Source organism: Gossypium arboreum, chromosome 7 (genome assembly GCF_025698485.1).
Source record: "Gossypium arboreum isolate Shixiya-1 chromosome 7, ASM2569848v2, whole genome shotgun sequence".
In the NCBI taxonomy this organism is placed as follows: Eukaryota; Viridiplantae; Streptophyta; class Magnoliopsida; order Malvales; family Malvaceae; genus Gossypium; species Gossypium arboreum.
Genome location: NC_069076.1, coordinates 3433322 through 3457807, shown reverse-complemented (window position 1 = coordinate 3457807; position 24486 = coordinate 3433322). Strand labels below are relative to the sequence as shown.

Sequence of the window (24486 nt, the reverse complement as noted above, 5' to 3'; positions counted from 1 at the left end):
TGGCTTTAAATGATAAAAGAAGAAGTCATGTTTATAGGAAGAAATAGTAGGATGATGATGGTGAATGTCAAGAGACAAGTAAAGACATGTTTTCTCCATCTTTCAATCTTTTATTCCACCTCACTTTCTTTCAAAAACTTGATTATTTCTAATCTCTTATTGAATAAACCCATTACACCTCCTTATTGCCCTTTCAATTCCCACATGGTGTAAGTGCTAATGTAATGCTCCCAAATATATAAAGATTTAAATATATATATATAAAAGATGTGACTGCAAAAAAATTAGTAGGATTGGTAATTTATAGATTTAATTCTTATACTTTTTAAATTTTAAATTTTAGTCTTGACTCAAATAGTATTTGTTAAATTTATTTATTGATTGAGTCCATATTTTTCAATTGAATCATTCTAAGTCATGAATTTGAAAGTTCACTCTAGATGCAGTGATACGTTAATCCATTAATTGAAATTTTAATAAGTAATATATGAAAATATCAAGCTAATATGACATTACACATATGATAATATGTTTGACGTATCAAAGTTTGAAATTAACAAAACTTAATGAATTTAACCATTATCATTTCTAAAAATAATCAAATTAAAATATAAGAATTGAACCCACAAATTTTTTTTTCAAAATACATATATTTGAAAATCAAGCTTTTTTTTTATCAATTCAATCTTCTCTTTTCTTTAATTTTTTTTTAAATTTTTCTTTCTTTCTTCCTTTCATTCCTTTGTTGCTAGAGGGTTGGGAAACCATAATCATCCCAATTAGATTTTGTAGCTTAGCTTTTTACTAACATGTAATCTAAACGGATGACTATTGACACATTAGCCTCTATAGTCATGAGTGGTTGGTTTTGATGCTTTTTCATTTATTTTAGTCTTATTTTTTGGGGTTTTTTAGGTCAATATAGATGGGCGAGAAAATGGAACCACCCATTTGAAATCCAATGTTTTCATATGATTTCTATGTATGTGAGCTTAGTGGCCATTACCCCATAATTTAATTATCCTTCTTAAGGATTTAGAGGCTGCATGCTGCCTTTTAATTCCCTTTTTAAAACATAACATAAAAAGATTTTACTTAAACATCCACAGTAGTCAACTCATCAGCTTCACAATTTCAACTTTTAATCCTATTTAGACTTAGTTTAGGAATACTTCTCAAAAATGTTTTTAAAGAAAAATTAAAATTTTCAGTTTCTAAAAACATATTTTGAGGCTAATTTTAGCTTAAGAGAAGCATTTTCTCTAAAAATTAATTTATTTAAAAATACTTTTGTCTTAAAAATATTTTTATCCCAAAAATATTTTTTTAAAATAATACTAAATTGACCCTTAAATTTAATCAAAATAGTAGATTAGATTAATAAATAACAAAAACAAAACCCCAATCCTTCAAATAAAAGTTCAAAAGTTCTAAATTCAAAAGAAAGAAAGAAAAGTTACAAGAGTTATTTAATTATGAATTATATATAAGGTCAAAATGTGCTGCTAATTAGTGACAAAATTTAAGATTTAATTTTTATAATTTAAAAATTTTATTCCAATAATTAATATCGTTAGTATATATAGGGTAAATATAAGAACAATTTAATTAGTATGTCAAGTTAACGTGTGTGTCTTCTATCAAGCTCTAGTATTTCATCCAAGAGCGAAGCCAGAATAATTTTCTAGAGGGAGTCGGTGAAATTTTAATTTTTTATAGTCTATATCTTTATAATTTTTAAAAGATTAAATTAAATTTTTATAATTTTAGGGGGGGCCAAAGTACAAATTTAACTTTACTAATTTAAATTTTTTTAAAAATCTCAAGGGTCTAAATAGTAATTTTATATTTTAGGAGAGTCAGGACCCCCGTCAGCCCCTAGATTCACTCCTAACTCCACCTCCTAAAAAAGAAAAAGAAAACTGTCATTGATTAGTTCTTTTGCAAATACTGAAATTTCAAATTAATATACGATAAAATTACATTTTGATCCCGAAAAAATTATTTATGCATTCCTACTTTTCTTTCTCACAAGCTTTTAAGCTCAAACTAGTCTACTTAAACTGAGAAAATAGTAGGTGGTGACCCAATATATAAATTTATGGATTAGGGGGAATCTAGTTATGATTAGCAATTGTGATTTACATATCTTTTGGTATTAATATAAAGCAAAGGTTCATGATTAGTGTGATTGAAAACAGTAATTTATACAAAGCCAAGCCACGTAGTAATAAACAGATGAAAGTTAAGACCTGCATTAAACTTTCAATTAATCTTTTTTTTTTACTACAATGATTGGAAGAAGATAAAAGCAATAATAGTGTAGGGTTAAAAGTTTGAAGGTAGGTAAAAACATTGTGATTTGATATCAGCGTATGACACAGAATAATAGGATTAGAAAGTGAATCGATTTGAATTTAAATTATTATTTTATTATTTACCTTGAGTTGATTTGGATTTGCTCTGTTGAATATTTGTAGTAATTTTTTTTTTATATTAATGAAGAAGTTGATCTCCTACCCACCATAGAAATGGAAGGTACAAGAAATTTGGAAACCACCAATAATTTCTGATAAGATTATGGATGTTTTCTGAATGAAGGTTTATTTTTAATATAGTGTGTTTAATTTTTCTTTTTGTCTTATGCTATAACATCATTACAGTATTTGATCTCACCCTGTCTGTTTAAAAGGGTGTTAAAGTCTGTTAAGGTATGTTAATAAATTCATATTATATAAAATTTTCATATTTATATAATATTTGTATTATAGTTTACGTTATTCGTATTATATTTAAAGCTATTGATTGAGTTGGTGTCATAAGACAACTAAATACCAATTCAATTAAAAAATCCACACATGATGTAGCTTGAACTTAAAACATTATAAGTTTTAGACTATTAACTTTACCATTTCAGTTAACGTTTTTCATTCATATCATAAGTGTTCTATAATTTAGTATATGTAATTTTGATAGCTCATGTCATATTTAGTTAATTTTTTTTTTCTTTATACCATATAAACAAGTGATACTTTTTTGTTCGATCAAATAAAGGAAGATGTGATTAAATCGAAATTAATATATTGTTCGGTGCAAGACATTACCTTGCATATCACTAGTTAATAAAGAAATTAAACAACTAGGAGGAGTCCTAGCTAGATAACCAAATTTAATTGTGGATTGAAACATATTCAACTATAGAAACATCATGTTGGGACTTACTTCCAAGTCAAGCTAAAGCATCTGTACACTTATTTCCTTCCTGATAGACATGCTTAAGTGACCTAGATGTCATACTATGGAGGAGCATCTTGCACTTAATAATAAGAGAGGGTAAATAAATATTAAAGACTTTACCAGGAGACAAAATGTATAAAGGTAATTGCATCCACTTCTATTTCTAGATTAGTAATGTTTATGTCCCTAGCCAAAGATAAACCATCTCTCAATGCACAAAATTCCACCTCAACACTTGTGACTCTTGCAATAAGCTCTAACTATCCAATCACCAAAATGGTTTCTTATGAGAACCCCAACCCTCGCTTTACTAGGGTTTCCTAATGAAGATCTATCAATATTAAGTTTGAATCAGTTCACCATAGGTGGTTTCCAAGACATAGGAACAAAACAAGGTAAATCTTTCTTATTTATCACTAGAGAAATAGCACAGAATTCTATTCCCGCAGTAAAGACTCTCTTAATAAGTTTTTCTTTATTGCGATCATTTCTACATACTAGTAAGGGTATGCAAATTTCGGGTAAAATCAAATTAATTCGGTTAACCGATCAATTAACCAAATTCTGTCGGATAACCGAATTAATTCGGTCAGGGGTCGGTTAATAATTTTTTGAAAGTTCGGTTAACGGTTAATTCGATTCAAAATCGGTCGATTAACCGAATTAACCAAATTTAATAAATATTATTATAATATATAAGTATTCAGTCGGTTCGGTTAATTTTTTAGAAATATAAATTAATCGGTCGGTTAAGTCGGTTAATTTTTTATATGTTTTATACATGTTTTAACTAAAAAAAATATAGATTTCGGTTAATTCAGTTAACCGATCAAATTAACAGAAAAAGTTTAGTTTGGTTATTTTTTTTGAAAAAAATGTAGTTCAGTTAACGGTTAAAGGTTTAAAAGGATTAATTAATTTGGTTAACAATTATTCGAGTCGGTTAACCGATTAAACACCCTTATATACTAGTACATTGCGAGTAAGCCAAATTTTCCATTGGGCAAAGACAAATATCGCATTCCAAGGGAATTTTGACTTCAAAGGCTAGAACTTAACAAAGAGATTACCTAATAGCCAGTCTACCCATTCTATGCTAGGAATGAGGAGAACTTTGGCAAAGGCAAAAATTGAATCTCAAACAATACGAGTAAATTGACAATCATTGAGTAGGTGTTCCATATCTTCTTGAGCATTCAAGTCAGGGAAAAAAAAAGGGTTTAGAGTATGCTATAAATCCTTATAATTTTTTTTGTAAACTTAAAATTTAGTTTTCGTATTTTGTTTTCAAAATTTTAGTCTCCTTATTTTTTTTAGATTTTAAATTTCGGTCTTATTGTTAACATTAAATTTTTTAATTAAATTTGTTGGTGTGACATGTTAAAATAAGAAAAATACTCCTTTAATAGCCAGTGACTAAAAAAAAGATATTACGATGAACCTAAATTTAATAAAAATATATATCAATGTTAACAATTGAACTTGTATTTTTAAATAAAAATAAAATGACTAAATTCTTTAAAATAAAAGTAAATAAGTTAAATCCTAAATGTACTAAAAATACAAAACTTATAACATACTTTAATCGAAAAATTGCTTATTTTTAACAATCACTTTCACTTCTTATAAGCAACCATTTTCCTAAAAAAGCTAATTAACAACTATTATTCTAAAAACTAATGAAAAAAAATAAAAATTTGCAATCAAACAAATATATTTATCTACCATTGTTCATGCATTTAAAAAAAAAAAGCATTGTTGATTGAGTCTTAACTTAATTGGTATAGACATTATTGTCAATGTAGGAGAACATGGGTTTGAGTGTACTAAAGCGCATTGTGCTCCTATTTATGATTTGGGAAGAAGCTATCCGTTTTATGTTTTATCTTGAATATAATTTATACGGTTAAATTCTACTATTAGTCTTTATACTTTATGAAAGTTATGAATTTAGTCCTTATATTTTAATTTGATCAATTTTAATCTCTGTATTTTTCGAATTGGTCAATTGTAGTCCATTTAATTTTCAAATGTTGAACTTTTAGTTCTGACCCAAACAATAGTAGTTAAATTCATTTGGTCAAATTTTAATTACTAGTCATGTATTATGTCAACAGTTGTAGATTTAATCCATATTCTCCATTTGGATCATTCTAAGTTCTTATACTTTTGGGATTTTGAAATTTCAATCTAAACACATATGATAGTTATTAATCCATTAATTTAATTTTTAGTAAGTAATAGATGAAATAATAATTTGACATGACATTACACATATGATAGTATGTTTGTCGCATTAGATTCGAAATAGCAAAATTTCACTTAATGAATTTAATGATTATAGTTCGGTGAATATTGGAATTTTAATATTTGAAAAGTACAATGACAAAATTTGACCAAATTAAAGGATAAAGACTAGATCCACAATATTCACAAAGTATAAGGACTAATGGCCAAATTTAACCTAATTTATACTATCAATTTCATTTTAGATAACTCTATTATTATTAGGTTAATTATTTGTTTATTTCAAATTGTAGAGTAAAAATTTAAAAGTTAAAATCAGTTTTAAGTCTCCGTACACTTTCTACATTCGAATTTAGTTTATGGTTTTATTTTCAAGAATATAGTCCTTTACTTAGAATTTTTTTCCTATTGGAATTATATTGTTTTAAGAAAAATTGACCTCAACATCTTAATTGAAATAGTTAATAAAATTAACTATTTAGACTAAATAATTACTTTACAATAGTAGATGGACTAAAGTACGTTAAAATTTAAGTATATAGATTAAATCTCAAGTTTCAATATAGTTTAAAGGCCAAAATTGAAATTTGACCATTGTCTTAAAGGAAATGGGAAGCCATGTATATTTAGACATATTAACTATTAACCATGTAATTTTTAACCACGTGTATTCTATATAACTACGTAATTTTTAATCAAATAATTAATAATATTAATTAGTTGGACTAATTAATAACATTGTAAATTTAAAAGATACTAATTTGTTTTTATGTAGTTTTTTTTTGAATAATTTCATTATAAATTCGATCATATATGTTCTTTTTGAGACAATACCTAAAATTACCCGTAACCCCTTTCCAACACATAAATAGTATAATAATGCGCTTCAGTGCACTCAAACTCATGTCTTCTTACATTGACAACAAACTCATGTTGATAGAGTTAAGGCCCAATCGATATTTTTATACAATTTTCAATGTATTTAAGTCATAATTATTTTATTTTTAATTTTTTTCTATTTCCTTTCATAATTAGTAGAATATTATTATATTAATTTAATTTTAACTCTAAAATTATTTATCTAAAATTTGAATTAAGATTTATATTCCACAATGACATATACTTTTAATATATATATATAAAATAATATTGGAAAAGGGAACACATGGCACTATTGGAACACTTCTTATTAAATTAAAAATTTTCACTAAGGGTGTGTCTCAAATACCAACCTTACCTTACCTAACATAACATAAATATAAATTTTATATAATAATAGGACAAAACCTAAACAATAAATGTAACTAATGTGACTCAAATCCAAGTCACACTTCAGCTGGTGAACAACCTTAACCATTAAGCCATCACATGGGTTCAAGGAATTCTTGTCTTTCCTTTCACTTGACATGCCAATGTTTATCTTTTGGCTTTTTTATTTTATTTTATAAAATTATTTATGATATTTTTTCATTGTGTTATATATATATTTTTTTATATTTAAGAGTATTACAAAGGATATCATATTTCCAAGGAGTTTTTATTTTTGGTCATGAATTATGAATAACCTTTGCAATTTCCTGATAATCTGTGCAACAATGCAAAATGCATGCTTTTAAAAGAACTGTAAGAGTGAAACACAGAAGCTGCTTTGCTTTGCTTTTAGCACCAAAGTCTGACATAAGCAGTGACCTAATAATGTAGTGAAGAGAGCTGAACTGAACCCAATTTTTAAATACATAGCCCAATCAAAAGCACTTGTAGTTTGTCCTAAATCCGGTTTCAGTTTTCACATTTGCCACCTTATGCTGCAAAAGTCCACCATTTTATTCCCCTTTAGATCATCTTTGATTATACATCATTTGCTTCTTTGACTTCCGCCCCCACCCCCACGTTTTCTCCCTACGGAACATAAAAGAGTTAGGCTTAAACATGTGTAGGGTAGCTCTAAGGTCCTAATGCACTTTGGGGCATTTGGGACCCCCCATGGCAGGCTATGGTTGTATGGTTATGAATTTGACACATGTTCAGCAGCATTGTTCACTGTCACATATATTGGTTTTTACAATCAGGATTGTGTCTGTCTACTCCTGGGATTTGCATAATTTCTATATGTCAAATGATGAACTTTTTTTTTTTGATTCAATCACCATTCATTAGTTGTAATACTTTAACATGGGGGAACATAGAAGTAGGAAATTAAAGCTAATGAAAACGTCTCTAATAGAACAGATCTTAGCAGCTACTTGAATGCATGTGCTGTTCTAGCACCAGCCTTGAGGCCACCTATTTTTGGGATCCCATCTTGGAAACCATCGCCTTCTACTCGAATTTGCACCCAAGGTTGCAGTCTCTTTCCGTGGGAACATAAGCTTGGATAGGAAGCCTCTGCCTCTACGGCTTGGTGTGGGGGCTTGTCCATGTTTGGCTGCTTGAGTTGGAGTGTTGCAGTTGAAATGATCGGCATTGGCGGGAAAGATCTCGTCTCGATTGCGAATAGAATTTAGCCTTAGATACCTTTGTTCAAGTGATTCCTTTGGTATGTCTCTTGCTAACAATGGAGAAGCACCCCCCCAGTTGTTGGTTCCCAAAGAAGGATGCTGTGGAGTTCTGAACTCCAAAAGTTCCCTTTGCCTCATTCCTGCTTTTTGGTACTTAAATTTAGGCCCACCTTCCAGGCCTTTTGTACCAGTATCTTTGGTATCTTCTATGGGAGAACATTTCAAGGCTGCATTGGACTTACCTCCAATATTTAACTTTTGATCTCAAGACTCACTTTATTACCCTTATGTTAACCCTATGTTATCAAGATTCTGAGGTTAGTGTCAATTTAAGTTTGTTCACAACAACAGTACACTCAATTTAACAGCTTGTAATATATTTAAAAGATTATACCTTACACATATCAACTATGTGTTGAATACAAATGTCGGATACGAGTGCTTTACGAAAACGAATGTAGATAAACTTGTGTATGTGCAAGTCCCATGTACGAATTATAGGTTGGTGATATTGGATGGAAACCCAAATTTGGCAGCAGCAGCTTTTAGCAAACATAGAATGAACAGTGTTGGTAAGTTAAACATTTAATGACTAAAATTTTATTTAAACTGATCATTGCATTAATTAAGCATCTTACAGTGTTGCAAGTAATTGACAAATTAGAACGCCAACAACATAAATTAGCAGTGATTAATTAAACACCTTATTGGCACCCCAGTGATTCCCCTCTCCCAATTTGAAATATATACCAAAGATAAAAAACCAAATTCAAAGGCCTTTTTCCAGTGTTTTGGTAGAAATGGAAACTTGGAAACATGAAATATGAATTGGCTTTTAGTCTCACAGGAGACAAAGGAAGACGATTCTTTCAAGAACTCAATGATGTAGACATCCATTTTTATTTTGGGAAGATAAATATAATGTTTAAATTCAGGTGCCAACCAATCTGAAGAAACAAAGTTATGGATGGATGGGAAGAAAAGACAAAGCAACAAGATGAAAATTTAAGTGCTGCTATTTTTCTTAAAGTAGAAGAGAATTGTTAATCAGAAATACTGCATTCAGTATTATTAAATCATCTCAGAATAATTTGCAGATTATGAAGTCACATATTAGTCAAGTAAAGCACTTGCTTTGACAAGATTAATCAAACTCAATAGTAGGGTTCATCTTACCATTCATAAATCTTCTACTTAAATAAGGTCCTACATACATTAAACTTTGTACAAAAACTTCACAAAAGCTGAATGATGGATGAACTCCAGCTGACGACATGATTTCTTATATAATTTAACGAACCTAAGCACTGATTTCCCAGCTCATTTTGCTTCTTGGAGTCGCATTCGTATTGACTCAGGGCTTGACATTTTATCGATGCTGAAACCAATCAATGGAAAACCAATCAATGGAAAGTCAATTAGTTAGTTCTCTTAGAACTCACCAACATATGTTATGATGAATATGATTTGTTCTAATAAGCACATTTTGTGCTAAATGTCTTAGAAAATATTTTTGTGTTTTATAAGTAAATATGTGAACAATAATCCAGCAACTATCACCATGCCAAATGAGGGGAAAAGGTGGCAATAGTAGTTATCAAATTAATTATACTCACGAAACAAGTAAATCCCCAGCAGAGGCAGTCTTTTCAGATATCCATTCAGGAACTAGTTCTAGCAACAGGTTTAGCTGCTCTTCAACCTCTCCTGGGAAAGCAGGGCAAGACATGGTTCAACTAATGTTTTCATGAACCAAACAAATATCACGAGCTGGGCTATCAGTTTAGCATAAAAACTTACCTCTATCAGCAATATCGCAATGACCAGCAATCATTTTGTGTGTTAGCTCTTCTTTGGTAATAACAGAGCGATTTAAGGACTGAAATAGATAGTGAATCATGTTGAAGAGCTTAGGTAGGCAGGCAATCATCCGTTGTCGTCTTTTTGCTTGTGAGATTGCTGGATCTAGCTCCTCCATTGCTTTCCTCTCTTTCTCCCTTATCTGCAAAGATAATTAATGGTTACTTTAAATTATACCAAAGCCTAACTCACACGGTTCCATATGCTATTCAATGTTCACTTCCAACTAGATACTATGCTAAATGATGCCAATAAAGAGTAAGATTGCAGGATATATCAGTTGCTAAGCTCATTAACTAATATGCAGAAGTGCATTTGTCGAAGATCCTTCATTCTTGTTACGATAGGATAAGAATAGTGGGTGTCTCATCTTATATATTGATTAACTGTCCCTAATTCTGTATCTAAAAGGAAATGCAAAAGAAAAGACAGTAGGTGACCAATTACTTGGAGTAGTTAGTAATGTATGCAGATGTAATTCATGCTCTAGAATGATGATAGAAAAGTGAATTCAGAGAGGGCTTACTGAATGCAGAAGGCTCTCAGGTAGGGTAGACAGAATGTCGTCATCATTATCAACAGGAATGCTTTCAATCTTACGCACTTCATCAACAACTTTCTCTTCCTTAACAGGAGTGTCAAATTTCAAGGACCTGGTGCGCGGTGGCCGCCTGACTAACTTGCTTGATAGATTGGAAGAAACCTCATCTGGGCTCATGTAACATCTCTTTTGCGGCTGCAGAGTAGGTGTGGCAGTCATCAGCCTAGCAGGAGTTGAAGCTAGTTTTGCAGGTGTGGACTGAAGACAGCCAGATTTTGTAGGGGACTTATCTTCAGTTTCCAGTGAATTTATCTCTTTGACTGGAGTTGCAGGGAGGCAAAGTTTGGAACTTGGCTCACATATAGTTGGTTTAGATAAAAGTTTAGTTGGGGACTGAATTGGAGCAGAGTTAGTTTCAATGCCGTTGACAGATTTGCGAGCACATTTTTCTGCAACTTGTGAAGACTGAAGAGAAACCTTTGAACATTTTTCGACAACCTCTTGCGCTTTGCTTGTGGCTTTCCTGGAAAAGCGCTTTCGAAATGATCTCGATACATGAGATGCTACCACAGGTAGCTGGTCATTAACTGCATCAGGTAATGTCTCCACATCCAGTTTTGAGTTGGAATTTGTGTGTTTAGATGGTTGTGGTTGAGCTTCCTCTTTAAGAACTTCACCTTGCAATGTCAAGGATTGCTGCTCTGTCACTGTCTCAGCTGATGAACTCCACTGCGAATTTTGCTTTGAACGATTGAATGGCTCTGGGAGATCATCTTCCGGAATTTCATCAACCTGAAAGCACAACAATTAAAGTCAACACAACATGATACATGAAAAAAATGGTTAGAACAACATTAGTAAAGTTTTAGTTTCCAGACCACTAAAGACGTTTTGTAGGCCTCAAAATGTGAGCTTACTAACAAGGGTAGTTTATACCAGCCATGGGAGCTATTCACATACTTTACAATGAAGTTTGAGTACTTAATTTTACATCTAGCAAACTTCAATCTTAAAAGTTACAGCTTAATTAGAAAGAGTTACTCATATTATAAAACTAAGCCAAATAATCCAAATATGATAGCAAGAACCACACAAAGATTACTAAACTGAAGAGAATACCTCAGGATGAGCGTCGAGATAGCCTGCAAGCCGAGCTCGAAAAACCCTCCTCATGTTCGGATTCTTAGTCTCAGACTTAGAGTTATCCCCACAGTCAATCGCATTGGCAATGATGCTAACGTGGAGATCTGGTTTCATACAACTAGTTCTCTCATCAAATATCAGCAATCTCTTTATCTCAATCGCCTCCGGTAGAATATGCTTCAATTGGGCCAAGTGACCATATGAAAACCTCCTGTAAATCAACCCCCCAAAAGATGAATAAGTAAAGAACGCAGTTTACACAGAATAAAAATGATAAAGCCAAATCGAGTTACCTGTCGGTTAAGCACTCTACTTTGGGGCAGATATTAGTAAAAGTTGGCATCGAACCCTTAAGTTTTAGCAGCCGGATTGCAGAATCCAAGCTATCGAAAAACCCGCACAAAATCTCGTACCTGTTTCACAAATATTCAATCAATAAAAACATACATTGTTTAAAAGGAAAATTGGGTCAGAAGAGGTGAGACTTACTTTTCAGGGAGCTTATCGGAACTGTCACTGGAGGTTTTGGGAGGGGGAGATTCGGCTGTCCATGATAAGATCTGTTTTCGAGCCGATTTGATCTGGTTGGTCTGAGTTTGGGGCTGGATCTGGGCAGCTTGCCCGACCTCCTTGATGGAGAGAGCAGCGTTACGGTCGCGAGCGCGACTGGGAAGCTGAGAGGCGCGCTTGGCGGGGGTTTTAGAAACGGGTGAGTTGGAGGTTAGATTGAGAGACTTTTTGGATTTCAGAGAGGTGGATTGAAGAGAATCTGATGAGTTCATGTCTGGAAAAATTACAAAAGATAACGAAGAGAGGTGGGAGTTAGCGGCGGAGAGAGGAGGGGCTTTACGGCGGAGAACGAGAAAGGGTGGGAGAATATAAGAGGGCAATAATGTGGCGGGAAATCTAAGTTGGCACTACTATCTATACTTGACACGTGTATTCCCGCCAAATTGGCCCGTTACGTCCCGCGGGTTCTCTTTTAAGGTATGTCTTGGAATTGGAGCAAGAGGAACCCGTTCTAACAAAGGTTTCGATTCATGTAAATGCACTTGGGCCCCGTTCTTCATTCTTTTTCTGGTAGGCTTTTACTCAAAAAAGTTTTTTTTCTTTAAAAGCAATAGAGAACAAATAGAAGTGTTAGAATTTTTTAACTTAAATTAAGCACTTTTGTACAGATGAAAAATGAGAAATTTTTGGTTTTTCTTAGCTAAAAGTGCTTCTTGACTGGTATTTTATTATTTTAATCTTGTTATTTTTTCTAGACTTTAGAAGATTTTTTTTCCCTTTTCTTGTCTGGACTTTACTTTTCTTCTCTGGTTTGTTCTTCTTCTCCACCACCAGTGAGTTTTATCTTTTCCTTCTCATCTTCTTCTCTTTGATTTTATGAAATAATTATGAAATATAGTTTAATTTTTTCACATTTTTTTCAGCCCGGTAACGTCGGCATTCTGTTTTTCTTCATATTCGATCTTCTCAACATTCTGCAACTGCTGTTTTTCTTCATATTCGAGGTTCTATCCTTTTCATCTTTGACAGAACTTTCACCCTTGTTTTCATTGTTATGCAAGGATTATGCTTAAAAGAGAAACATTTATCTTTGTCTTTGTAGTTTAATTTATTTGTTCTTGTGAAAATAATATACACAGTGTAACTCTTGCCATTAGCTAGATGTGTTTTTCTTGCTCATAAAATAAGTTGTGATGGTCTAATCTTGGCTTGTATTTGTGTGGTAGATATCTGAGTGATCAACCATTTTTGTTTATATATTCTAATTAAATTTAATAAATAATTAATATTAATTACTTAGAAATATTTAAAATTAATATTATATATTAAAATATTAACAATAAGTTATAATAAATTATTTTTATATTTTTGCTAAAATACCATAATATTAACTAATTTGAATATTATTTAAATACATATTTGTTACTTTATAATATCATGTCTAAAATAGACATTTTACTTCTCAAAAGACTTTTGTGATGAATACCAAACACTTAACATTTTCAAAAGCATTTCTCAAAAGCACTCTTAAAAGCACTTTTCTACAGCACTTCTCAAAAATATTTCCAAACTGGCCCTTACTAAAATCAGACCTATATTACAAAAGGGATCAAATCAAATTTTTATCTCTAATTTACAATCAAAATTTCTTTTTCATTTGTCAAAATCTATCATTTATCCATTAACCCGATTATATATGCATTCACCACATATTCATAATAGATATGGTATCATCGAGTGGGGACTGAAATTGGAATGTGATTAAATATTTTTGCCGCCTCCAATGGTTTTGAGAAGTTCAGCCTATAAGTCTCCTTCCGTTCATGACGTGGATGATTTTGTTGGATAGTGTAATGATAAGGGGTGTACATTTATGGTTCGTTCTACTTATGTGTTTATTTGTGAGATGGAGAGGGACAATAGTGATAAAATTTGGCACTTACCGGGATCTCAAAGGTACGAATCTTCTTTTGACTTGCATATTTAAATAGGGTCCTTACTAATGATGGTGAGCGAGAAGGCACTTGACATTCGATGCAAGCTATAAGGTGTGTGGAAATTCAACAAAAACCATTAATCATGTTCTGAGATTTTGTTCCCCAATTGTGGCGACATGAGTGGCGGTGGTCAAACAAAATAAAATACAGGAATTCTTTAACATTAGCTTGGAGAATTGGTTTGATATTAACCTATTAGATTCCGATTATTTTGCTAACAATCTTAATGTTTGACTGATCCTTTTTAGTGTCATTTGCTGGCATCTCTATATTAGAAGAAACAATTTTGTTTTTAATGCAAATTTTTTTGAATGTGATAATTTCTTATAGAAGAGCTAATGAATATGAGATATTTAGCCATAAACAAACTAAAATTTGCAGATTAGCTAGGTGGATTCCACCTAATGATGGATGGTATAATGTAAACATTGATGGTGTTGTTAGCAATGTGTCTGGAAATGTGTCAACTGGTGGTTTAATTCATTTCCAACATGGCAATTGGATTGTTGGTTTTTCTAAAAATATGGGACGTTGTTTTGTACTCAATGCTAAGCTTTGGGGTGCTCTTGAGGAGCTACAACTAGCTTGAAATCTAAGGTTAAAATTAAAGGGTGGTGCTTGAGATGCATAGTACAGCAACTATTCATTTGATTCAAGCAAATTCAGCAAAACAACATCATTTAACTATCTTACAAGCTATTAAAAATCTATTCCAATTTTCTTGGATGGTTCAGGTTACACATGTATTTAGAGAGGGTATCCAATGTAGCCGATGGTTTGGCATCAATAGTGTCCTCAAGGTCTCTAAGTAGGTATATCTACTATTTTTTTACTCAACTAACCCCAAAAAATAAATATTTACAAGAATGACCTAACTTCAAAAACAACAACTGGAATGACTTAAAATGAACAGTGTCGGGTGGTGCCAGCACCCAAGTCAATCATCCTCCAATCATTGCATGGGTAGTTTTAAAAAATATATATTTTTTGGTGCTGGCACTACAATGGTCGGCACCCGCATGTATTTTTATGTGCTGGCACTATAATGGTCGACACTCGTATATATTTTTATGTACTTTTTTGAAAAATATGGGTATTTCTCAGTTCAAAAAAATATTTTTTTAGGTGTTACCGCCTAGGTGGCCGACGTCAGAAATTTTTCTTTAATTTTTTTTGGTAATTTTTTGGTGCCAGCACTTGTGACAGGAAAAATAATATTTTTTAGCTGACGCCTTCTCTCTGCCAACACCGATACGATTTTTAATTTTTTTCCTGGTGTGCTCTGATTGCCAGGACCATATATAATATAACTGCATTATTATTTTTAAATAGTATGATTTGAAATTTTCTAAATAATGTATTACAAATTTTTTATTGAAATATTCTAAACAATATACAACTTTATTTCTCATTGAAACTATAAAATTACATTAAATTTCTTCTTGCCCTGAAACCATAAAAAACCGCTAATTAAATTTATTAATGCAATTTCATATACAACTTTATTTTTTCTTTGATGAAACCGTAAATGTCAAATTCTTCATTTCTTTCATTTTCTTCTCTTGTTTCCTTGACTGTTGAATTTTTTTTCTCCATATTTTTCTTTTGTTTTATTTGCCCACTAAGTGTTATAATAAGTAAACTAAACTCAAAAGCATTTTCTTTTTCTTATCAAATATTCAGTGCTTCTTCTCTACTGATATTGCATATTTTCTTTAAATCTCTTCTCATGCAACTGAAGACTTAAGAGTCACATTATCCAAGCTTGAAGAAGAACCAAACAGGCTAATCCTGACAACTAGAGTGCACTGATAAAAAAATTTAAAAATCACACCGACGCTGGGGGAGGAAAGGCCGACACTAAAATTTTTTTCTTGCCATGGGTGTCAGCCACCACAATACCAACATTGTAGTGTCAGCACCAAAAAAAATATTTTTTTAAACCCCCATACAACCAACAACTAATGATTGGGGGATGATTGATTTGGGTATCTATTGGCACTACCTGACACTATTCATTTTAAGTCATTCCCATCATTATTTTTTAAGTTGACTCGTTCTTATAAATATTTATTTTTTTGAGGGGTTAATTGGATAAAAAGACCTATATCTACATATAATCTTCGGATAAAGTCCTCTACATAATGATTATTCTGGAATAACTCAACTTCACTTATCTTAATTTTATCCTTCTTATTAAAAAAAAAAAACCATCAAGGTCTTGTCCTTGCAGAGTCAGAATGCAATTTCTTCATATTTTTTAGGTTATTTGAAAACGACTATATCTATAATTTCCGCCATGAATGTTTCTTGTATCTTATAGCAGGGGCGATTAAAATATAAAATATTTCGTTGCATTGACTTATAATTCTCAAAAACGAAAAAGAAAAAGCAGCACACATTCAAGAGATGTAGAAGCTTGTTTCAAGCTGGTCCAAAAACAAACCTTTGCCTGAATCTTATAAATTCCCACCGGAAACAAGACCCGGCAACCTTATTGTTCCTACTTGCAAAACTATTCCAGTCATCGATCTCCGTAACGCTGAGGGTCGAAATCGAACCGATATCGTTCAGCAGATTTTGAAGCCCAGCCAAGAGTATGGATTTTTCCAGGTTAAACACACACAAATGAAAGATTTATTATCAATTTCCTATGACCAACTGCTGTGTTGAATTTGCTTCGTCCTCATAAAAGGTTCTTTGTGAACAGGTTGTTAACCATGGAATTTCAGAAAATTTGATGAATGAAAGCATGGATGTGTTCAAGGAGTTGTTTGAAATGCCTGACGAAGACAAGGTCATGCTCTATTCCGAGGACCCCAAAAAATTTGCTGGCTTTTGACAAGCAGCTTAAACTATGATCGGGAAAAGGTTCATCAATGGCGTGACAATCTAAGACACCCTTGTCATCCTTTACAAGATTGCATCAAACATTGGCCTCAAAAGCCAATTCGATACAGGTAAAAGGTATACCCCTCTTCCTTGTTTTATTTTCTCAGTACAAGAGCTTTGCAGGGAAGTTGTGGCTGCATTTTCGATTGAAGCAAAGAAATTGGGTTTAAGGATCTGGAGTTATTTTCTGAAGGGTTGGGGCTAGAATCTGGATACTTTGGGGATAAATTAAGTGAATCTCTGCACCTATTTGTTAACCATTACCCACCCTGTCCTGACCCGAGTTTGACCCTGGGAATAACCAAACATTGCGACTCTATCCTCTTAACCATTCTCCACCAGGGAGATGTAAACGGCCTTCAAATCTTCAATAGTGAGGAATGGATTGGTGTTGAACCGCTGCACAATGCTTTCGTGGTTAACATCGGCAACCAGTTACAGGTACTGCTAGTTCCCCTGTGGTGATTCGAAATTTTCAAACACACCAAAAAGCCTAGTTTACTCATTGATTAAAATATATTGGTTGCTTTTGCTTATATATAGATTATAAGTAACGATAAGCTGAAGAGTGGTGAACATCGGGTGGTAACAAACTCAAGGGCCGCTCGAACAACAGTTGCCTTCTTCATTGCCCCTTCTGAGGATAGCATTATAGAGTCAGCGATATCTCTTGTTGGCGAAGCTTCAGTTTATAGAGCATTTGAATAGAAAGACTTCCTACTTTATTACCTCTGCCACATGGGCAACAATGAAGTCTACTGGGGCGTTTTGAATCCCAAAGCTTAACTAACGGTACTCCTGTTGACTTTAACAATAAGTCCATTTCCTTAATTTCGTTCTTTGTTTTACATTATTTATTGTACTGCTTTTATTTTTCCTGCTTTATTCATGCTCAAATTTGTTAGCAAATATCAAATTTGTCATGTCATTGAATAAGGCACCGAGTGTTTACCTCCGGTGAGGTGCGATGCGTAGTGTTTTTTTTTTTATCTCATGCTGCATTATCGTTACAATATTTACTCTCACCGCCACCACTATTTTTACACTAGTACCAGGTAATCGCACTGTCCATCCAAAAGGGCCCTAAGTTTGAGCTATCTAGACTTTTTCATGCGCTGGACTACTCGTCCAGACCCAAAGGCACGCTCGAAAAGTAAGAGGGTTTGGGTAAAAATATAGGCTTGAAAAATAGGTTTGAACAAAAAATAAGCTCGTTTTCTAAATGGACCGAGCCTTGAGTAGAATTTTTTGTCTAGGTCGAGCCCAATTCGACCCAAATAAGTTGTTTTCTTACTATTTTGTTGTTTCACTACTGTTTTTTTTTTGTTAATTTGTTGTTATTGTTTGGATATTATACAATTTTTGTTTTATTATTAATTTTGTTTTTATTTTAAAGGCATTTGCTTGCTGAGTTGTAACTATTTTAGTGTTATTTAAGTATAAAGAATTTTTTAATATATTTTCAATTTGTTGAGAAAAAAGATTATTTTAATATTTTTTAGTGTATATGATGTATTATACTTTTTAAGTTTGTTATTATATAAAAAAAATCTAAAAAAATAAATACGGGCGAACCGGGTTAGGCTTGAATGTAGCATCTATAATCTGGACAGAGCTTGGACAGAATTTTAGGCCTATTTTTAGGTTGAGCTCAGATCTAGAAAACGGATCTAAAATTTTGCATCTATTCGACCCATGATAAAGTCTAATATTATCTAATAAGCTTGATGTGTTAGTAATTAGGTTGATAATAATCAATATATAGTATCAACATTGATGTTTATTCTATTCAAACCTTTGTTAGTGGTTTGTCTAAACATGTAGAAAACTACTCAAACCTAAGTTCACCTTGCTTGTGATCGAGTTTATTAATTATTTGCATGAATTTAGATTTGCATTTTGTTTTGAGTTAGTACAAAATAAATATCTTACCCTTGCCGGTAACTCATACACGTTTGCTCAGAGTTATTATTGTCAGTGCAAATTTTTGGTGAGGAAAATTTCGAATACACGAATGAGACTCGAACAAAAAATAAAGAAATAGGACAATGTTCCAAAGCGTGTATCAAGCTACTATCTTTAAGGTTATATCCGCCCCACCTATATTCGGTGTGCAAATGAGTTTCAAGTAAATTAACCTCGATGATACAATAAAGCCGATATCTATTTGCATTTTACACTGACGAGAATAGTCCACTAAGCATTGAGTAATGTATAACAAGAAACTCAATTTTTACAAATAATTTCTACAGAAAGAAATTCTTTATAAAATAATCTAATAATATTAAAAGAATGAAGGAAGGACAGAAAGAATATTAGAATTTGTTAGTGTGATTTTCAAATGAAATTTCATTCCTATTTATCGAATTTTATATCTCTTTCATATAAACATATTTCAATAGGTGTCTTTTCGAATAATAATATTTTAAAAGGACACATAATTATTCATTTAATATAACAGATATTCAAGTAATATTATTTGAATAATATAATTCTTGACTGATAATAAAAATTTTAACTTTTAATTAATTATACAATTTTATTTATAGTTATTAAAACACTATAAATATTCAACTTGATTCCGATTTATTGCTGGGTTTACAACCAAATACCGAAACCTAAGCGGGTGATTTCTATGGGGAATTGTGCGAATGGTGGTGGAAACAACCGCTACTCGAGCTGTGTTGTTAGAGGTTGTGGTAGAATAGCCCTTGTTGACATCTATGCTCCTGGTTGTCCACCCATGGCCAATTGCAAAAAAAAAAAGATCAAAAGGCGCAACAACTTCCTCCATTGGTGGTCTAAGTAAAAGGATATCACAATTTTGCTTGCTTTCTTGGCTATTTTGAACGCCATATTAAGAGCAAATAAACTAGGTGAAAAGCACATATAGATGGAACAGAAATAGATTACTTGTATGGTTGACTGTACGTTTTGTGTTCTTTGGATGTTATGGTGGTGCGACTTTAGTTTTCATTGTAAGTTTTAAAGCACATTCATCTCATTTAGGGTAAACTAATCGAGTAATTTTTTTTTGAGTTGTTGAGTTCACGACTCCTATTTTATCATTCTAATTCAATTTAAATTTTTTTCGAATCAAGTCGAGTGAAATTATTCGAGTTAAATTAAAAAAAGTAAACATATCAAATAAAAATATTGTTATATTATAACTAATTCCATGTTAGAGTACGTAAATCTGAAATCATATATATTTGAAAAATCTTTCAAATTCCAAAGCAAAACAATAAAATAATAAGATACTTGAGTATGATAAATTTGAATCATTAATTAGGTCCCAAAATTATTATTTTAGAAAAATTTTTAAAATTTTAACTTTTTATATATTTTAGATTTTTTAAATTTTATAATTTTTATAAATTATAAATTATAAATTTTTAAAATTATTTTATTTTTGTTTGTAATTTTTGTTATGAGGGAGACCAATTTGTTTATTTCCAAAGTTGATAGGGACTAAACGGGTATTTACACTAATTTATTATTCGAATTTGTAACACCCCATACCCGATACCGTTTCCGGAGTTGAACACGAGGTGTTAACGGACTTAATTCATTAATTAAACAGCTCATACAATTCATTTTAAAATTTCCAGACAAGCTGGCTAACTGCATCACAGTCGCTTTAAAAATCATATCTCGAGTTACGAAACTCGAAATCCAATTCCGTAAATTTTTCCTGAAACTAGACTCATATATATATCTACTAATTTTTTCTAGAATTTTGGTTAGGCCAATTAGTACAGTTTATTAGTTAAAGTCTCCCTGTTTCAGGGTTCAACTACTCTGACCTCTGTGTATTACGAATCAGATATCTCCCTATACAGACCTTCAATGACTATGCCGTTTGTCTCTAATAAAACTAGACTCAATAAGGAATCTGTACATATAAAGCGTGACTTCTAATTATCTTTGTAAAATTTATGGTGAATTTCCAAAGTCATAACAGGGGATCCAGAAATTGCTCTGGCCCTGTTTCACAAAAATTTAAACATCTCATAAAATATAGCTCATATACCTGTTTCGCTTATTCCATATGAAAATAGACTCATCAAGCTTCGATTCCATAACTTATTCATTATTTAATTCCATTTCTACTATTTTTAGTGATTTTTCAAACTCACGTCACTGCTGCTGTCTGAATCTATTTTATGGTAAATTTTACCTATTTCATGGTTTCCATGGATTAGCTAGCAATTTGACATACATAATACCAAATATGATCATGATTAGCCATTCCAATGGCTAATCATTACCAAGCATTTCTATTTCCATACCACTCAATAACCATATCATAAGACCATATATACAAAATGATTATAATGCTATACATGCCATACTCAAAATATACAAGCCATTATGCCAAGATGGTATACGGATAGTGTGAGCGTGCCTCCGACCGTTTCCGATTTCCGAGCTGGCTTGTCAACACTACAAGGAATGAAAAGGAGGGAGTAAGCATAAATGCTTAGTAAGCTCACATGCAAATAGCAAGTAACATAACCATATAAGCAAACATAAAACATCATTTGCATAATCATCACCAAGACATTCATATCACCTTTTCATTTATCATCTTACCATATTGTTGTTATATCGAGTTTTCAACCCGAGGGTTAAGTACATACCTGTTCAAATTATCCATTTCACAACACTTACCAATACGTCCCTTTCATCTTGAGTATTCCTCCATTTGAGTAGAACTTTACCCGTTGAACACATCAGAATATAATTTGGATACATGGATAACTTGCACATAAGTGCCACAAATGTAGCCAAGCTACCATGTAACCCGCCCATAAGTGAACTCGGACTCAACTCAACGAGCTCGGGCGTTCGCATCCATAAGTGAACTCGGACTCAACTCAACGAGCTCGGATGCCTAGTTACATCTCATGAACTCGGACTCAACTCAACGAGTTCGGACGCTCGCATCCATAAGTGAACTCGGACTCAACTCAACGAGTTCGGATGCTCAACCATCCTAGTGACATGTCACTTGTATCCTAATCTATTCCTAAGGTTCAAACGGGCTTTTTTTCCTCGATCTCACATCTTTGCCGTCTTCCACGGAATATCGAAATCGATACTTCGGTGATAGTTCATACTCATCAAGTAATTCACATAATTACATATTATCAAACAATTATCACAAGTATAATATTTCATAATAATTATCATATCATTTAAAAACATTAAAACATTTAAAATAATAACTATGTTACCAACATTTACATATGAACTTACCTCGTATGCGAAAATGGCTATTTTACCATTTCGTCCACAACTTGGTATTTTCCCCATTTTAGCTCAATTTCAGTTTTCCTTGCTCTATCATTTAAAATATAGTCTAATTAGGACTCACATTATTCAAATTGACCCAAAATCATATTTTGGAAAAATTACAATTTTGCCCTAAACTTTTGCATATTTACACTTTTGCCCCAAAGCTCGTAAATTAAAATTCAGCCTATTTTCTTATGTTTTATGACATGCTGATCATTTTTCCTTCTATGGCAACATCAAATTCTCACTCTAACATGTACTTATGACTATTAGGTATTTTTACCGATTAAGCCCTTTTGCTCGCTTTTCACTTAAAACCGAGTAGCACAAGTTGTCTAACATAATTTAAAACCTCATATTCTATCATAAAACACCAAAATACACAAATTTCACCTATGGGTATTTTTCCAAATATAAACCCTAGGTTAAATTATTGCTAGCATAAGCTAAATCGAGCTACGGACTCCAAAAACGTAAAAATCATTAAAACGAGGCTAGAACGGACTTACAATCGAGCTTGGAAGCTTGAAAACCCTAGCCATGGTTTCTCCTTGCTATATTCGGCCATGGGGTTGAAGATGAGCAAAATTGGCTTTTAATTTTGTATTTTAATTCATTTTACCCTAAATGACCAAAATGCCCTTACTACTAAACTTTCCAAAATTCCATCCATGTCCAATTTTGTCCATAGACTTAGAAATTGGTAAAATTACTCTTTAAGGACCTCTAATTAATAATCTAATTCAATTTTATGCAAAATACTTCTAGAACAAAGTTTTGCAATTTATTCAATTTAGTCCCAAATTTCAAATTAGGCACTTTATGCATAAAATTTTTTCACGAAATTTTCACACAATCATGCAATCATATCATAGACCTTAAAATAATCATAAAATAATTATTTCTATCTCGGATTTTGTGGTCACGAAACCACTATTCCGACTAGGCCCAAAATCAGGATATTACAGAATTATTTGAATTGTGAAATTCAATTTGACTCAAACTTGAAATTCGAATCGAGTTATTTGAGTTGACTCGAAAAATTCTAATAACTCAAAATTCAAATTTTTTTCGATTCTTTCAAATAGAATTCGAGTTTTGCTTACCCCTACTTTCATGGATAAGAAAATCTCTAATGTGTGCTTGTTTCAAAAATTTATTTTTAAGAAAATCTGTCAAACAACAAAAATTTTCTTTTCAAAAAGTCATCCAACCACTTGAAAATAGTTAGTAAGTCAATTTCATAAGTTTAAATTTTGGGCATCAAAAATAAAAATAAAGTTATAAAAAGGGATCCGTTGTTACAAACCATTTTAATTTTTGGTTACTCACCGTTTATTTGGGGTAATGCAATATTATTATACACTCATTTTAGTCATCCGACTTTAATAAGTTTTTATTTTAGTCACTCTTTTATTTTATTAAATTTCTATTTTTTATTTTTAAGAATTAATTTTAATTTTTCTCAATAAAGAGAAAAACATGAGCTTTTACATGGAAAATTATTTTATCTTTTTAATTTTTTATTTTTAGAATTAATTTTTGTTTTTTTTCTAGTAAAACGCTAAGAATTAACTGGGATTTTATGGGGAAAACTTGAATTTTATAGGAAAAACTATTTTATTTTTAAAATTTTCTTTTTAAAATTAATTTTAAAATTTTCATTAAATAGGAAAACCTTAGGTTTTTTACATGAAAAACTTGAGTTTTTAGGAAAAACCAGAGTTTTTATGGGGTATTGAATTATAGGGAAAACTGATGTTCCATTTTGTAGTTGAATAACTCAATTTCTCGTAAAAATTTAAGTTTTTTTGAAAAAAAATAAAATTAATTTTAAAAAAGAAAATGTGTGACCAAAATAAAAACTTATTTAAGTTGAGTGACTAAAATGAGTGTATAATAATATTGCCTAACCACAAATTAGCGTTAGATGCCCAAAATGAAAACTATTTGTAAAAACGGTGCCCTTTCTTACTCGATGCTCAAAATGAAAATTTATAAAAATTAGATGATCAATCGTGTAGTTTACCCTTTGAAAATTCATCATTAGGTAATAATTATTTCTAATTATATATCAATGACATATTTAAGTAATTATTTTAACGGGTTAATATTTAATACACTAGCAACATATATTTTTTTATATTCTATAAGTAGTTTTAAAAATGATCACATGTCTTTTTTGTTAGTATTTATTTATTTTAATATTTTATTATATTTCTATAAAACACTTCTCAACTTTCGGTCTTACTTGTGAAGT

At 31.6% G+C, this 24486-nt stretch overlaps 1 protein-coding gene and 1 pseudogene across 1 annotated transcript; one reads left to right on the top strand and one right to left on the bottom strand.

Moving 5' to 3' along the window:
* Nucleotides 1-9022: 9022 nt before the first annotated feature.
* Nucleotides 9023-12543, bottom strand: LOC108464255 (CDT1-like protein a, chloroplastic). Its single transcript, XM_017764482.2, has 7 exons — nt 12016-12543; nt 11820-11939; nt 11503-11737; nt 10369-11175; nt 9783-9984; nt 9599-9689; nt 9023-9360 (listed from the first exon to the last, which is right to left on the bottom strand). Exons 1-7 carry the CDS (start codon nt 12306-12308, stop codon nt 9303-9305), a joined length of 1806 nt encoding a protein of 601 aa, XP_017619971.1. The 5' UTR covers nt 12309-12543; the 3' UTR covers nt 9023-9302.
* Nucleotides 12544-16442: 3899 nt separating this feature from the next.
* On the top strand, nt 16443-17633 carry LOC108476648 (protein DMR6-LIKE OXYGENASE 1-like; annotated as a pseudogene).
* Nucleotides 17634-24486: the final 6853 nt, after the last annotated feature.